The sequence below is a fragment of the Myotis nattereri genome (assembly GCF_964212035.1).
Source record: "Myotis nattereri genome assembly, chromosome: X".
Taxonomy (NCBI): Eukaryota; Metazoa; Chordata; class Mammalia; order Chiroptera; family Vespertilionidae; genus Myotis; species Myotis nattereri.
The window spans coordinates 113,541,470-113,560,087 of record NC_138078.1 but is presented as its reverse complement, the minus strand read 5'-3'; the positions used below and the strand labels follow the sequence as shown (position 1 = coordinate 113,560,087).

General features: G+C 41.7%; 1 protein-coding gene across 3 annotated transcripts in view; it reads right to left on the bottom strand.

Moving 5' to 3' along the window:
- GRIA3 (glutamate ionotropic receptor AMPA type subunit 3) overlaps positions 1-18,618 on the bottom strand; it is a 341,900-nt gene that overhangs the window by 45,839 nt on the left and 277,443 nt on the right. For all 3 annotated transcript variants that reach the window (XR_013997329.1, XM_081115181.1, XM_081115180.1), the window contains exon 12: positions 15,574-15,772. Coding sequence is in view for 2 of the 3 variants with exons in the window: in XM_081115181.1 (XP_080971307.1) it covers positions 15,574-15,772 (199 nt within the window). In the remaining variant the exon portion in view is untranslated. The remainder of the gene's footprint in view (positions 1-15,573; positions 15,773-18,618) is intronic.

The following is an 18,618-nucleotide window of genomic DNA, read 5'->3' as shown; positions in this document are numbered from 1 at the left end:
AAGGGGCCGATCCGGTGATTGGTGATCGGAGGGTGATGAGGGTCAACTCCTCTGGCCGAGGCATCAGGCCTGGGCGGGGGGCGGAGCCAGGGATTGGGGGGATATGATGGTCCCCTTGCCCAGGCCTGAAGCCTGGGTCAGAGGCATCAGGCTTGGGCGGGGTGTGGAGCAAGCGATCAGAGGGAGATGGGGGTCCCCTGCCCAGGCATGATTCCTTGGCCAGAGGCCTCAGGCCTGGGCGGGGGCCAGAGCCAGTGATCAGGGGGAGATGGGGGTCCCCTGTCCAAGCCTGACACCTTTGGTAGAGGCGTCAGGCCTGGGCAAGGGGCCAATCAGGCGATCGGAGGGTGATTGGGGTCAACGCCTGAGGGCTCCCAGTATGTGAGAGGGGGCAGGCTGGGCTGAGGGACACTCCCGCCCCCCCCCCCCACACCCAGTGCACGAATTTCGTGCACTGGGCCCCAAGTTTTATTATAATTTAAAAATTTTAATAATGTCATAAATTAAATCCACTGAGTTGTATATTTTAAGTGAGTGAATTTTATGTTATGTGAATTGTACCTCAACCAAACTGTTTTCAAAACTTATAGCAGAGACATTATCTTGAAAGCCAAGTTTTAGATTAAAGTCAGGCTTTTTGAGAAAAAAGGAAATTTTTGAGTTTCAAAATTCTGAGGTATACAAGGGAAATATGAAGTTTATTCCATACTCAATAAAATGGAAAGCAGATAGATAAAAAGCCAGACTAACTACCCTTGGATAAAAGTCAAGGAAGAGAGAAGTAAAAGAGAAGTCAGACATGGCTCTCTAAATGGAGGAGGGATGATGGGACTCCTAGCTATTTGAGGACCTCAGGGTAGAAACAATGAGGTCTCATTTCCCAGACTATAGCACAGAGATGATGAATCTAAGAGAATAATCCACATTTGGTTTAGTGCTGGTGTGATAGAATAGCAATGGCTACATGAGGTCTCTAGGAGAAGTCTGAGTGTCTCCAAACTGGTAGAAGGAGAGAAACTGACTCTTCCAGCAGCCATATAATGGTAGCAGAGAGGAAGGGAGGAAGGGAGGGAGGGAGGGAGGGAGGGAGAGAGAGAGAGAGAGAGAGAGAGAGAGAGAGAGAGAGAGAGAGAGAGAGAGAGAATGAATGAGAATACATGTGTCAGAATAAATACAAGGTCAGGCCTGCAGAGGTCTTGTGGCCTGGATGCAGGGATGCTGAGGATTTGGTTGGTTACATCTCAGATATACTAATGTGGAGGGGAAAGACTACTTAACATCTAAGCAGTGGATATCTGGAAGTGAATATGATGGTCTAGGGTTAGATGGCTTCCCCTGAAGCCATAATGCCACATAAACTTCCTAGAATTTAGATGTCATCCTAGGGAGGATGGAGTGAAAAATCCTGAAATGACTAAGAAATTACTAAATTTGCTTGAATTTATCTGATGTATCTTTTCTGCCAGGTGGCAAAAATGGGGTGCCAGTTATGTTTTTGCAAAATGGAGTTAGTCACCTGTGAATATATCTCTCTATCATAAAGCCATCTTCTAAGACAGGAATATGACACAATAAAGGCGTGAATCATTAGGGGCTTCTGGACTAGGAAAACTTTTTGAGGATTAACCTTAAGACTTCTTATTTTCTGACTTGGAAAAATTTCCTAATTAGTACTAATGTATCTTTTCAGCCCTTGGGAACTGCAGTTTAGCAAGTATCCTTGGGTCATTTAAAGAATGCAGGACTTATAGATTTCACTAGTGATCACTAAGAGGAATATAGGCCAAAAATCTGAGCATCATTCTTGGTTCTTCCCTTTTGCTCACAAATGTTATTCAAACCATCAGCAAATTCTGTGACTTTACTTCCAAAATATATTCTAAACCTGACCACTTTACACAATCTTCATCACTATAACTCAGTTATATAACCTAGTTATATGAACAATTCCATTCTTCAGCCACACTGGTCTTTTCCTATTTCTTAAATGTGCCAGGATTGTTCCTACCCAAGAACCTTGGCATTTGTTATTTCTTCTGTTTGGAACTCTTCCATCAGATTTCCACATGGCTATCTCTTCTTGTTATTCAGGTCTCTAAAAAAAATGTTCTCTCCTTAAAGAGGCTTTCCCTCCCAAACTTCTAGTTAAAACAGTGCTCTCACCCTAGCTGGTTTCGCTCAGTGGATAGTGTGTTAGCCTGTGGATGGAAAGGTCTGGGATTTGATTCTGGTCAAGGGCACATGCCTGGGTTGCGGGTTCGATCCCCAGTAGGGGGCATGCAGGAGGCAGCCGATCAATGATTCTCTCTCATCATTGATGTTTCTCTCTCTCTCTCTCTCTCTCTCTCTCTCTCTCTCTCTCTCTCTCTCCCCCTCTCCCTTCCTCTCTGAAATCAATAAAGATATTGAAAACAAACAAAGAAAAGAAACAGTTCTCTCTAACTCTGTCATTATCATAATATCCTATATTACTTATTGGTATCTGAAATTATTTTATACATGTATTTGTTTACATGTTGATTATTTGTCTCTTTCTAACAGAATGCAAACTCTTTGAAGGAAGAGATTCTGTCATGTTTCCCCTATTGTATCTCTGGTGTCTAACTTGGTGTGTCAGACATGAATATTTATTTACCTACATGAATATTTTATTTAATTAAAAATATAGAAAATGAATCTGAACACAAGACAGTACCTAATAGCCTTTTTGAAAAACAAAACAAAACAAAACAAAACACAAAACAAAACTCATATCAATGTTTTGTTTGTGTGAACTGCCTTTTCCTTTCAAAGTGTACTGCACCAAGCATTCTAGTTAATTGAATATTCTTGTTGAGTTTCAGTAAATTGAAATTTTACTTGATCCTTATGGTCAAGTTTTTAGACTTCGCATGGTGATGAAGGAGAATCCTATATAATAAAATGCTAATATGCAAATCGACCGAACAGCAGAATGACCAGTTACTATGATGTGCACTGACCACCAGGGGGCAGAGACTCAATGCAGGAGCTGCCCCCTGGTGGTCAGTGTGCTCCCACAGAGAGAGCCCTGCTCAGCTAGAAGCTGGGTTCACAGGCTGGTGAGCACAGTGGCGTTGGCAGGAGCCTCTCTCACCTCCGGAGCAGCACTAAGGATGTACAACTGTCAGCTTAGGCCCGCTTGGACATCCCCTGAGGGGTCCCGGACTGCAAGAGGGCGCAGGCCAAGCTGAGGGACTCCCTTCCCCGAGTGCACGAATGTCATGCACTGGGCCTCTAGTTGTAAATAATTAACTTGCTCAAGCTTGTCAGATGAACACAAGGAAAGTTTAATTGAACAGATGGGCTCCTTTCCTCTGACTGGGAGGCTATTAGGTGATTTGACTTTGTCAGATAAGAAAGTGAGATCCTGAGATGAGTTCCTCTAGGGGAGAGAGTTTCAGAGTTCTCACAAAGATTTGGAAATTCTGTTATTTATCCTGGTGTTGTCTGAAAGAGTTGGCAGCCTCAAAGAGAATAAAAACTTAACCCCCTTAGGCTTTCTGGGTTGTGAAATGCTCTCTGTAAGCAAGTAGGTTACCTGGGAGGATTAACAGAGATGGGCTAATGAAATCCATATGGTTGGTTAGTTCTTGGCAGATGGCCTGCATGCCACCTTGGAAGCACCTAAAGTTTCTAGATGGCCTTCAAGAGCAGCTCTAAGTTTTGCATGTTGAATCTGCAGGCCACAAAAATATGGCTAAAGATGGACTGATTGACTAGGGGATGAGGTAAGAAGAATAAAGGAGGATATAAATGAGCTTCTTCTCTTCCCCAAAGCCAGAACCACCCCGCCCCCCACCTCTCTTTCACTGAACCAGCAGAGTTGATTTTATTTTATTTTTTAGTATTACCCCTCCCTCACATCTCCACAGAGCCTTGTCTGGACAGTTTATGTTTTAATTGCGCTATTGAGGCTCTTTTCCTAAAGTCTGCTGGGATTTGAACCCTTTATGCTTTCAAAGAGCTTTCTGTGACATTATCCTCTTACCAACCCCATAAAGAAGGTAGAATAAAGAATATTCCCCTTAACAGATGAGGAAATAGACCAAATTCCCCTTACCCAAAGAAAAACAAGAAAGTCATCATTGGTTGTTGAATAGAAATCATTTTCTTGGTCTTTCCAGTTTTTTCCACACTGACATATCGCTTGGCATATCAGAAACTTTAACAACCCTAAAGTTTCCACCAAAAAACTACTAAAACTGACAAATGAATTCAGTAAATTGACAGGGTACAAAATAAATATTTAGAAATTGTTTGTATTTTAATACACCAATAATGAATTATCAGAAAGAGAACCTAGGAAAACAAACTCATTCACAGTTACATAAAAAACAAAACAAAAACAAAACACCATACACACCTAGGGCTCTGGCCAGTGTGCTCAGTTGGTTGAGTGTTGTTCTGTGCACTGAAAGGTTGCTGGTTTGATTCCTGGTCACAGCACATACCCAGATTACAGGCTCAATCCCCGGTTGGGGTGTGTGCAGGAGGTAGCCGATCAATGTTTCTCTCTCACATTCATGTTCTCTCTCTCTCTCTCTCTCTCTCTCTCTCTCTCTCTCTCTCTCTCTTTCTTTCTCTCTTTCCCTCTCTCTTTTTCTCACTCTTCTTTCCTCTCTCTGAATTCAATACAAACCATAAAAAACACCTAGGAATAAATGTAACCAATGAGGGAAAAGACCTGTCTGTACTCAGAAAATTATGACACTGAAGAAAGGAATTGAAGAAGATATAAATGGAAACATATACCCTGCTTACAGATAGGAAGAATTAGCATCATTAAAATGTACATATTACCCAAAGCAATCTATAGATTCAATGCAATTCCTATCAAAATACCAATGGCGGTTTTCACAAAAATATCTAAAATTATACATGGAACCACAAAAGACCCCCAGATAGCCTCAGCAAAGGAAATCATTAACAAAATGAAAAGACAACCGACTGAATGGAAGAAAATATTCATCGATGATACATCTTGATGACAAGGTTAAGATCCAAAATTTATTAAAAAACCTCATACAACCCAACACCAAAAACCACACAAACAATCCAATTTAAATGGACCTCAAGAGCTTGTTTGGAGGTTCTAGCAGGGGAGCGCAGCTACTCGTATACCCTTGACTGAAGACCGGTCCTCTCCTCAGGGGGTAGGGAAGGTCGTCCTCTTCCACCAAGAGCGCAGCTTTGGGAGTGACGCACATGGATCGGTGAGGGAGGAGGGGGACACCCGCCTAGCCAGCCAGATCAGCCAAATCAACCCTGGCGATCAATGGGGTGACAGATGTCGCAGCCAGATTGCCCTCACATCCACAATCCAATTTAAAAATGGGCAAAGGACCTGCATAGAAACTTCTCCAAAGAGGACATACAGATGGCCAAAAGACATAGGAAAAGATGCTCAACTAATCATCAGAGAAATGCAAATTAAAACCACAATGCGATATCACCTCACACCTGTCAAAATGGCTATCATCAATAAATCAACAAACAACAAGTGTTGGTAAGGATTTGGACAAAAGGGAACCTTTGTTCACTACTGCTGGGAATACAAATTGGTGCAGCCACAATGAAAAGCAGTATGGAGTTTCCTCAAAAAAAGTAAAAATGGAATTGCCTTATGACCCAGCAATTTCACTTCTGGGGGTATATCCAAAGAAGTCCAAAATACTAATTTGAAAAGATATATGTGACCCTATATTCATTACAGCATTATTTATAATAGCCAAGCTATCAAAACAACCCAAGTACCCATCAATAGATGAGTGGATAAAAAATGGGTGGAACATGTATACAATGGAATATAATTCAGCCATGAAAAATTGAAAATCTTACCATTTGCGACCACATGGAGGGTATTCTGCTAAGTGAAATAAGTCAGAGAAAGACAAATGCCATGTGATTTCACTTTGATATTGAATGTAAAGAACAAAATAAATGAACAAACAAAACAGGAACATAGATGCAGAGAACAAATTGATGGTTGCTAGAGGGGATAGGAGTTGGAGGGTTGAGTGAAAAAGGTGAAAGGATTGAAAAGTACAAATTGGTAGTTACAAAATAGTACTGGGGCTGTAAAATACAGCATAGGAAATGTAGTCAATAATCTACACTAATAAAAGAGAAACTTGGTAATTGGCGTACGACCGCTACCCTTCCCATTGGCTAATCAGCAAGATATGCAAATTAACTGCCAGCCAAGATGGCGGCCAGCAGCCAGGCAGCTTGAAACTAACATGAGGCTTGCTTGCTTCAGTGACGGAGGACTCCAATGTTCCCCACCTGCAGCTGCAGGCCTCTGAGCTGGCACTTTGAAACATAGTAACAAAAATAGAAACTAAACAAAACGCCAGAAACCAACTTTCAGCTAGCCGGGATCTCAGATCTGGAGTTGATATAGAGTTTAGATTGTAGAACCTAAACAAACCAGATACCTGCTTTCAGGAGCGGAGGCCTCAGAGCTGGAGCCTCAGAGCTAAAGCTGGCCCAGAATAAAAAAAAAAAGAAAAAAAGGAGCAGTTGGGAGCTTCAGTCCCAGCCTGAAAACAGCCCTCAGCCCCTCACCCAGACTGGCCAGGCACCCCAGTGGGGACCCCCACCCTGAAGGGTGTGTGACCAGCTGCAAACAGCCATCATCCCCTCATCCAGGCTGGCCAGGCACCCCAGTGGGGACCCCCCACCCTGGTCCAGGACACCCTTCAGGGCAAACCAGCCGGCTCCCACACGTGCACCAGGCCTCTATCCTATATAGTAAAAGGGTAATATGCCTCCCAGCACCCGGATCAGCAGAGCCGCGAGGTCTCCCAGCACCGGGATCAGTGTGACAGGGGGCAGCGCCCAAACCCCCTGATAGCCCTGCAGCTCTGTGTGTGACAGGGGGCGGGGCCACAACCTCCCTATTGGCCCTGCTCTGTTCCAGACAGGGGAAGGCACCCCAACCCCCTGATCGGCCCTGCTCTGTGCCTGATAGGGGGGAGTTCCCCAACCCCCTGATAGCCCTGTGGCTCTGTGTGTAACAGGGTGCGGCGCCCCAACCCCCCCACCCCACGGGCCCTGCTCTGTGCGTGACAGGGGGCAGTGCCCCAACACCCTGATTGGCCCTGCTCTGTGCGTGACAGGGGGTGGCGCCACAATCTCCCCATCGACCCTGCCTTGAGTGTGACAGGGGACGGTGCCCCAACCCCCCAATCACCCCTACCCTGAACGTGACTGAGGGTGGCATCGCAACCTCCCGATTTGCCCTGCTCTGTGAATGACAGGATGTGGCGCCCCAACTCCCCAATTGGCCCTGCTCTGAGCCTGACCAGGGGCTGCATCTAGGGATTGGGCCTGCCCTCTGCCAACCGGGAGCAGGCCTAAGCCAGCAGGTCATTATCTCCCGAGGGGTCCCAGACTGCGAGAGGGCACAGGCCGGGCTGAGGGACCCCCCCCTCCCCCCCGAGTGCACAAATTTTTGTGCACCAGGCCTCTAGTATTATAATAACTATGCTAGGCGGGTACTTGAAATATTGAGGAACCATTTTTTAAAGCACATCATTGTTTAATCACTATGCTGTACATCTGAAACTAATATAAAATAATATTGAATGTCAACTGCACTTGAAAAATAAATTTAAAAAAGAAGTACAAATTGACAGTTACAAAAAACAGTCATGGGGATATAAAGTACAGCATAGGGAATATAATCAATAATATTATAATAACTATGTATGGTGTCAGATGGGTACTAGACTTATCAGGGTGATCATTTCACAAGTTATATAAATGTCTAATCACTATGTTGTACACATGAAACTAATATAATATTGTATGTCAACTGTAATTTAAAAAATAATTAAATAAAAATAAAAATGTCAGTGTCAAATGTGACTGTATTAGGTACTGGAGTCTTTGGAAGATGATCAAGTCATGAGAGTAGAGCAATTATGAATGGGATTATTGTACTGATAAAAGAAACCTCACAGAGCTCCCTAACCATTTTCACCATGTGAGGACCCAGGTATGAATCAGCAACCTACAACCTTGAAAAGGGTTCTCACTAGAAACAAAACATGCTGGCACCCTGAACCTGTACTTTCAGCCTCCAGAATTGTGAGAGATACATTTCTGTTGTTAATAAGCCACCAAGTTTGTGGTGGTTTTTTTTTCCCGCTTAATTGAAGTGTAGTTGAAAATAAAATGTAAAGATATTTAAAGTAAAAAAAAAGAATGCTGTCACCTGATTTCTTTTTTGAAGCTTCATTGTTTAAAGTATTACAAATGTCTTCCTTTCCCCCTATTGACCCCCTCCAAATACATTTTATCATGTTATATTTTTGGTTTATTAAGAGTCTGCATAAAAATGGATATTGTGTTTTTATTAATGCTTTATCGAAATCTATGGGGAAAAATTTGACCTTTTTTTTCTTTTTTCTACTGTATAAAAAGATTACATTAATAGATTTTATAAAACTACAAAAAAGAAACTATAATATGCCATGAATAATAGAGGTTTGCTCTGTTTGTGGCATTCACTCTAGTTTTATTGATGTCTTCATTTTCTTTGACTTCTTATAGTGGATCCTTTTGAGGTTTTCAGAGCATAGAAAAATGTCATTTAAAAGGGTGTGTAAACTTCCTTTTCTAATTGATCCAAAATAAAGAGCAATCAGGAGATGATACAGATTCCTTAACATGGGCTGTACTAGAGGCTTGATTCTTGCATAACATCCCATGTTTCTGTGAATATTCATATCAGAAAGTCACTGAGATGGAATGGACAGAGGACCCAATCTGGACTCAGAGCATCAATCTGGGCTCAGAATTCTAGCTCTTCCCCATTAAACTGAGTGACATCAATGTCATCTTGCCTTAGGTGTTTCCTCTCTGAAGTAGGTGTAATAATACCTCTTCTGGTTGCACTGCAGGATTGTTGTGTGAATTGGATATGGTAATGTTTATGAATAGGCATTGAAAATCAACAGCCCACTAGATTTTGAGCTCCCAAAGTGTAGAGACCATTTCTGTTTTATTCATCCCCTAGCTGACCTTTCTGCTGGGGTTGAGGAAGTATCATTAACCCTACTGTTATTCACTATGGAGCAGACCCATACATAGGTTGGCACAGTCCAGGAAGTAACTCTATAGAAATAAACACTGTCAGCTGTCCTGGATGGATATCATATAGTTTTCTGAGATACCTATATTAAAATTTTTTTCTGAGAGTATAATTGGCATACTGTAGTATATGGTTTCAGGTGCACAACATAGTAATTCACCATTTTTATATCTTAGGATGTGATCACCACACTTAGTCTAGTAACCATCTCTCACCATGCCAATATTTTAAGTCAATCTATTCCCCCAAATAACCTATAAATATGGTGAGAAAGCCTGTCTAGGTATTTTCATATGAGTTGGCAAAAGACAAAAATTTAATTTTGTTTATAGAGATGGATCCTCAGTGCTTAGCCTGGAGCATGGCACATAGACCATATTCAAGAAAAGAGTTATTGACAGAGTGATAAATAAATAATGAATAAAAATATCTCAGGCATTATTATTAGCCTGCCTTTGTTGTCACATTTTCTCCTTTCTCTTAGGTGTGCTGTCAGTTGTGTGTATAGTTGTCAGGTCAACCGCACTCTTGGAAACTGTCCTTTCCACCCAGTTTGAGACTTGACTGAAAAAACACGTATGGAACCATAGATCCCTGGGTGTTGAAGGCTAGGAAAGGCCAACAGCTGTCTGACTATACCTTTCCCTCTTCCAGAGGCCTGTTTGGCCAGGCCTCAGCATCCCTTTCCTTGTACCTGCCTCTCTACCTCCAGTCTTGACCTATAAGGTCTATGATTCTTGCTAGGTAAAATAGTATATGACATAAGAAAGTAAGATATTTTTTGATAAGGTGGCATCAAAACATCCATGTAAACATTAAGAAAGACACATTTTTCTTTTTAAAATTGCCAAATAGTATGTCTTTGACATACCATTCCTTGATGTCAGCTTGTCTCTTATTGTTGCTAGTATGTGGTTTGAATATGTCTTCAAACATTTGGCCACATCATATGCGTCTTCAAACCAATTAAATTTGTTTGCAGTTGTCCAGGTACAGTGTCTGTCAAGATCTCAAATTCATCATAGTGCTTGGTGAGAAATTTTTTTAACAAAAGGATTTTTATAGTTCAGGGGTAAGGGAGGTCTGTTGTGTATTGTATATAGCTCAGTTGTAATAAAGCTTAAATATCATGTCAAAATATCATGTCAAATGGTACTCAGCATAGGTACATTTGTGGGGAGATTTTCCTCCTTTTCCCATATTATTAAAAAGCCCTGTAATAGATAACCAATAAATATTGAAAAGTGGACTCCAATTAAAAATGCTTGTATATATCTACACTAATAAAAGAGAAAAATGGTAATTGGTGTACGGCGATACCTTTTTCATTGGCTAATCAGGGCTATATGCAAATTAACTGCCAACTAAGATTGGCAGTTAACTGCCAACAAGATGGCGGCTAATTTGCATATGTAGGCACAATGCAGGGAGGCAAAAGGGAAAGCAGGAAGAAGCCCCCTGCCACTGACAGTGATCTGAAACCCAGGGGGGAGCTAAGAGCTGGGGGGCAGGGCAAAGGCGGCCCTGGGGCCGCCTTTGCCCTGCCCCCCAGCCATGATTGGAGAATCAGGCGCCTTTGCCGCCCTGGCCAGTGATAGCAGGAAGTAGGGGTGGAGCCAGCGATGGGAGCTGGACACGGTCGAAGCTGGCAGTCCCAGGAGCTAGGGGTCCCTTGCCTGGGCCTAAAGCGGAGCCCACGATCGCGGCGCCCCCCGCTGCCACTGCAGGTCCCCGCTGCCTGGGCCGGACGCCTAGGCCAGAGGCGTTAGGCCTGGGCAGGGGCAGAGCCTGCAACCGCGGGGAGCTGGGGGTCCCCTGCCCAGGCCTGACACCTCTGCCGGAGGCTTCAGGCCTGGTCAAGGGGCCGATCCGGTGATTGGTGATCGGAGGGTGATGAGGGTCAACTCCTCTGGCTGAGGCATCAGGCCTGGGCGGGGGGCGGAGCCGGGGATTGGGGGGATATGATGGTCCCCTTGCCCAGGCCTGAAGCCTGGGTCAGAGGCGTCAGGCTTGGGCGGGGGGTGGAGCAAGCGATCCGAGGGAGATGGGGGTCCCCTGGCCAGGCATGATTCCTTGGCCAGAGGCCTCAGGCCTGGGCGGGGGCCAGAGCCAGTGATCGGGGGCAGATGGGGATCCCCTGTCCAAGCCTGACACCTCTGGCGGAGGCATCAGGCCTGGGCAAGGGGCCGATCAGGCGATCGGAGGGTGATGGGGGTCAACGCCTGAGGGCTCCCAGTATGTGAGAGGGGGCAGGCTGGGCTGAGGGACACTCCCCCCCCCCCACATCCAGTGCACGAATTTCGTGCACCGGGCCCCTAGTATATATATATATATATATGATTCTGAATGTTTAAGCAGTATCTGCATTCTTTAGTAGGGACTAGTTCCCAAATCACTTTAGGAGGGCTCTTCTTTTTGCTGCCTGAATTTAAAAAAATCATAAATTTAAATGACAACAGTAATAGTTAAAGTCTAGTGTTGAAACAAAAGCATTCTCCATGAGTAATTCATCTGTGCTTCCTGGGGCTTACAATGCTGCAACTCAGAAGACAGGACAGTCCCCCTGATGGTCTCCAAAGTTTAATTCTTCTGTCCTCTCCTTTTATGTTTATTTTCTAAAATTGGTTTAAATTAGTATTAAACATTTAATTGTAAAAAAGCAACTTTCTTTTATCCATGAACTATCTTCAGTGAGGATAAGTATGTGGAAAAGAAATCAAGAATTGTAGTTGCCTTCTAATATTTCTAGGGGTTTGAAGGCAGGGAGAATTTTGGAATTGCTTTTTCTCCCAGTGCTACTTTTTAACACAAATCTCCATCAGGTTAAATTTCCAAAACCTAGCAGAGAATGATTATTTCAGTGCAGCTTTCCAAATCATAGTGGCATTTCTCTGGGCAATGACAATAAAGCTGTTGATTTCTTTTTTAGCCTGGTGTGCCTCCACTTCTGGTTGGGACATTTCGTTTTGGAGCTGCTGTCTTAGGAAATCAGTTTTCAAGTCAAGAGGGTTGTTGGTAATATTTCAGATGTGTCTTTCAGCTGCTCCCTCCCTCCTTGCCTTTTCTGAAGGAATAAGTCCCTCTGTGCCAGTGACTTTATGTGATTTGTAAGATAAGGGCTAAGGATAGCTCAGAAAATGAGAGAAACAAAGGAATCATTAAAAAATACCATCATTTTAATGGCTGCCTTACTCAGGATGAGTAAAAATGTCTGCAGGGCAATTAGAAAGGAATTTTATTTTATTTATTTCTCTCTCTTAGTGGAATAACTAGAGGGCTGGCCCCAGGCTGTTTTATGGTATTGCTGTTTGATCCCTGTGGTTTTAGTATGGAGTGAAAATGGGAAGAAATGAGCTCATGTAATGTTTGTAAATGTTGCATGTGATCTTGTTTTATCCTCTAAAGTTCAGAAAGCATGCAATCAGAGGTTCCCAATTTTTTCATGTGTGGAGGAGTTACTGTTCTTAAACTTGCCTTGAGATTATCGAAGGTTGAGAGGGAAGTGACGTGCTATGGCAGTTAAGTCCCTGAGAGATGATGTGTTATTGCTGGCTGTCTTATCTGATCTATGGGGCTCAAAGAGTGTGGAGTGGAGGATACAAAGAGGACAAGTGGCTTAGAGACCAACTGGTTGGGCCCCCAGTATTATATGAATACCAAGCTTACCCTTTGTTAGTTTTACATAACATTTTAGTGCAAGCAAACTAAAGAGTTGAATTTTCTATACTGCTCAATTCCACTCTTAGATCATCAACCTTGTGTGCTGCCCTGAAGCACTTTCCTATGGAGTCCCAGTGCTGTCACCAGCAACCAATTGGGGGAAAAGAAAAAGTGGCAGATGCTGGAATTAGAAAATGCTTTGCACTTCCTTATACCTAGAAATATCCACCTCCTTCTCTAGTTAGATTTTCAAAACAGCTCCATTTCCATACAAATTATTCATTGGCTGTAAAGGTCACTAGGAACTGGTGAGCATTAGAAACTGCAAACCAATTAGAATGTGGCAATAGCTTTGTTCAGAATTACATGTTGATTCAAATGGACTCCAGTAATATGATGCTCTTTAATGAAATCATCATTTCATGGATTAGTAGATGCTTTCCTCGTTTTTGAGAATGACACAAAGTGCATGGGGGATGGGGTCTGGGCATGGGGATAATGACTATTTGGTCACACTTTCAAGCCTTTGTACTAATAAATCTTCCCAGAGAGACTCCTTTGCCTGCAATAAGGATGAATGCTTTTGAAAGCTTAATGGGAATTGATGCCATCTATCGATTACCATTTAAAGCACACCTTCCTAATTTCTAATCATTGTTAAAGGAAAAGTGCTTTCCAGTGGAACAAGTATGTCTTATCAGAGGGTCTAAGTCTGGTGTCTTGATAGCGTAAGTGGTCAATTACTTCCTATAGCAACTTGAAGCTTATTGGATGGTGAACGCAAGCTCTGTTGAAGTTGATACCAAACCAGATTTCCATGGAGCAGATTACGTGCTGACTACTCAGCAGATGGAAATCCCTGGCTTCCTGCCCCGAAGTGTGTGAGTGATTTCATGGGGACGGGGAATTATTCCCAGAGAAGCTTCTGGGACTGCCATAGTAGTGAGGGTCAAGGCCAGGTTAGTTCTAGAGCAGCGGTTCTCAACCTGTGAGTCGCGACCCCTTTGGGGGTCGAATGACCCTTTCACAGGGGTCGCCTAAGACCATCGGAAAACACATATATAATTACATATTGTTATGTGATTAATCACTATGCGTTAATTATGTTCAATTTGTGACAATGAAATTGGGGGTCACCACAGCATGAGGAACTGTATTAAAGGGTCGCGGCATTAGGAAGGTTGAGAACCACTGTTCTAGAGGGTCTTTGTATTATTTTGATGCTTCCAATACTGTACCTCTCTCCCTGGTTGGGGATTATGATCTATTTGGTCAACAATGGTAGAAGTGTAAAGAGTATTCAGAGCCAATGAGAATTCTTGAAGGGTTTCAGAACTAACCCTTTCTTCTCCAGGGAATGAAAAACAGCTTTTAGTTAATTGCCATAATTCCAAGAAACACACTCCCTCTGGTTTCCCATGAAATAATTGCACCAATCTCATGATGATATATGCAAAAATATATTTCTTTATGATTTCTTAAAACAAGCTGGTTTATAACCAACATCTGTTTACTCTGGACCTTTGAGGAAAAGTCAGTACCTATACCTGCCTTCCAATAACTTGATTATAGGTTGGCGAGAGTGACTAAAGGCTTCCTCTTTACCTACTACACAGGTGGTTTCTGGATCAATGCTACAACCAGTTGCAGTGATTATAGTAGCAGGCAGTGGTAATGTGTAAAATGGGTTCATTTATTTTTTTAAATATTGCTTTATTGATTTCAGAGAGGAAGGGAGAGGAAGAGAGAGAAACATCAATGATGACAGAGAATCATTGATTGGCTTCCTCCTGTATGCCCCACACTGGGGATCGAGCCCACAACCCAGGCATGTGCCCTGATCAGGAATTGAACTGTAATCTCCTGGTTCATAGATCAACACTCAACCACTGAGCCATGCTGGCCAGGCTAGAATGGTTTCATTTTCTAATCAACCACCATATTTTCCTGGTTGGGGCAACTGAAAAAATATTTGAGTTCTTAAACAGTCCACTGGTAGCCTTTCTTATAGTCCAGTTACTACAGAACAAAGATCTTGATAATTTATGTATAAGTGGTTTGTCCATCACATTATCCTTCTATAATTTTCTGCCTCCATCTCCTTTCATCTTTCCTCTTGATAGTGTTTATGTAACTTTTGCTAGTGAACAATTTACTGTTTCCTCACCAAGAGTTGGCCTCCAGGGAGGGAGTTAGACGGGAAAATAAGTCTTCTCATGAAATTTAAAAACAATTATTGCTTCCCTGAAAATTAAATTATCAGCATGTCCATTAATACTTGAAACAACTGTAATACATTTCAATAGGAAACCAATGTCTAAAATAGAATAGGTAATTTTATAGTTCTTCAGTCTTCAGAGTCCTAGACAGAGTCAATTACCTAACTTCTGTGAACTGCTGAGATTCAAAATCACTGCTTTTGTAAAAGCTAGAAAGGAGAACATATATTACTTAGTTCAATACCCTCATTATTCAAGGAAGGGAACCGAGACTGACAGAAGTTAAATGACTTGCCCAAGGACAAACAATCACTTTGTGGCAGGATTGAGATTCAAACCTGGCAGTTCAAGCTTAGAGCTCTTGGCATGCCACTTATGTCACACACAAGTCTTAGTTCTAAAGGACAATGAATTAAGTCATCAACTAAGGAGTGCTATATTTACTAGTAAGGTTCTCTGCCTTGATAACATTCCCACTCTTTTCTAACCCTCCCTTATAGCACTGTGAATTGGCCTTTGTGAGAAGATGATACAACAAAAACCAGCAAGCCCAATTAAATGTAAAGAACTTACTCTGAAAAATTCTTTTGTTGATCCAGAGTCCAGGGTCCCATATGCAATTTCAGTCTGCTTAGCTAAGTCTTCAGCACTCTCTATGGGAGAAACCATCCTCTCCACAGTCAGGAAAGCAGCGAGATTGGCAGTATAGGAAGAAATTATGATCAGGGTGAAGAACCACCAAACCCCTCCAACAATGCGCCCAGAGAGTGACCTACAAAATGAAACAAAGACAAATTCAGACCCAGAGGGGACAGATTTCAGTTTAAGTAATCCTTTATTTCTGAAAAGAGGACTGGTTTTAGTGTAGCTGATGAGGGAGGGAAGTAAGTGATATTAGGGAATTAACACATCAAACAAAAGTAGCACGTTAATAACAACCACCCATGTTATGATGGCATATGATGATACAAGCATAATGCTCTTTAGGTCTATATGGGTTCAAAGCAGGTTTTTTTTTTTTTTAATTGAAGGAAAATATCTTCTTTTTACCAGCTCCAGGTTACATGTAATAATTGTACTTATTGGATCTTCCTCCTGTGAGGTTTGCTGGGCCACCCATACCTGTGGAAGACTGCATTGTTTCCTTTAAGGCAAGTGATTCTCAGCTTTGTCTGCACAGCAGAATCACCTGAGATCTTTTTAAAAAATCTTATGCTTAGGTCCACCCAAGACCAGTTAACTCAGAACCTGGGAGATCAGACCCAGACATATGTATTTTTTTTAAGCTTGCCAGGTGATTGCAATGTGCAGCCAAGGTTGAGAACCACTGATATAAGGCAATGGCATGGGAAAAAAAGCCACAAATGTTTACATAATTGAAGAGAAATGGGTAGGTGCTGGTAAATATCCACTTTGAGTTTAATAAATCTAATGAAAACATGGCCATTTTGTGGAGTTGGTCACCCATGAGGCAAGGAGGCATAAGGTGGAGCTAATATCTTAATAAACAAAAATTTAAAAAAAGATGGAGCTAGTGGGGCTTAGGAGCTTAGCTCCAGGGATCAAAACTTTTCTCTTTTACTGAGTAAGCCTTAGCTCACCGGAGATGCCTCAAGTGAAGTAGGAAACTACCTGTACAATAGGATTTGAGAGGTACAATAAGGTTTGTCTCCTCCCCTCACCCCATAACCAACCAAACAAAACCACCCTCACTGGCCTACCACAGAAATTCTTCAGGAGACTTTGTCAAAATGTTACAAAATAGTCATGGGATGGTAAAATACAGCATAGGAAATGTAATCAATAATACTGTAATAATTTTATATGGATGGTATCAAGGGAACACTAGACTTATTGGGGGATCACTTTGTAAGTTATATGAATGTCTAACCACTATGCTGCATACCTGAAACTAATATAATATTGAATGTCAAATGTAATTGAAAAATAAAAAACGTAGCACTTGACTTCAACAGCACCCATTCTCACATTGTTTTGGATTAGTCTATCTAATTAGTAGAAAATGGGACAGAAGATGGGTAAGTTTTAATAAGGGAAAAATTTGTTCTTAAATGTAACCTGGGGTGTTTTGTTAAAATGAAGATTCAGAATATCTGAGTACTCAAGAATCTTCACTTTAAAAATTATATTTCAGTTAGAGTTGACATGCAATGTTGTATTAGTTTCAGGTGTACAGGATAGAGATTAGACATTCATATACCTTGTGAAGTGATCACTATGGTAAGTCTAGTACCCATCTGACATCATACATAACTATTATACTATTATTAATTATCTTATCTATGTTGTACTTTACTTTCCTGTAACTAATTTTGTAACTGGCAGTTTGTAATTTCTAATCCTCTTCACCTTTTCCACCCCATCCCTTAAGCATCACTGGTGATTGTAGTGGTCTGCAGACTCAAATGATAAATATTGTTCTTCTACATCAGTGAATCTTAACTCTGCCTGACCAAGAATATCATCTGGGGAGCTGGAGATAAAATAAAGCAAAAGAACAAAAAACTATGCCTAGACTCCACCCCAGACCAATTAAATCAGAATACCTGGGGGTTGTGCCTAAGCAGTGGTATTGTTATAAAGCTTTGGTGCAGCCAGGATTTCAAGTCATAGACCTACATCATGAATGCTACTCAGGGCGAGGGTCTGTGGGAAGTTAGGGTGCAGTGTGAGAGCACTGAATGCTCAGTGATGGGTAACGGCTTGTACTGAGGAAACGCCATCTCCTTCACAATGTGCTGAAGGCTGGCTTTGTCTGCAGAAATGAAAATCTGGCTGCTAGGTTTTACAAAACATTGCCACATTATCCTTAGGATAGTTCTGCTCTGTGGCAAAGCTTCATCTTGGTTAGGATATGTTCTCTCATGCCCAGAAAAGCTCACAGGAAAAGAACACCCTCTGTCATAAAGTCAAGAATAGGCGTAGGAGCCTGGCACATCTCCAGGCTCTGTGGGAAGAGGGCAGTTCTGGGCTGAAAGCTGGCAAATCAAGTTCTTTGTTTGTACTTGCATTTTACCACTTTGAAGGAAATTTGAATTTCCGTGTCCTCAGATAACCTTTTATTAGCCTCTGGAAAATTCAGTTCTTTTAGATTTTACACTCTGATCAAATAATTTTGGTGTTTTGATAGTGTTCTTTATTTATTAACTGTAACAAAACTACTTGATTTTTAAAAGTCTGTAATTCCTATTTGTTCTTGGGTGCCTTAAATAGCCCTTATTTTTTTTTTATTTCTGAACATAATCACATTTAACTTTTCGGATGTGAAAATTTGCTTTGCGACACATTTTTCTAACTAATAGTTGTACTCTCTTAAGATTTCAACTGGGAATATTTTACTTTTAATCAAAAGATGTGAAAACATCTGGGTGAGTGAGAAAGAATATGACACACTTCCAAATCCTAAAAGTTTACAAAATATTTTAATTATGAATTTGGACCTTTCACAGTCTTTCTTCATTTTTGCTATATACATTTAATTTATTCTTGACTGATCTGACTCTGGAAATAATTTAACGTATAAAAGATTAATGCTCCAAAGCAGCATCTGCAGTAATAAGGTAATAAAATGATAACAATAATAATTAACACTTATTG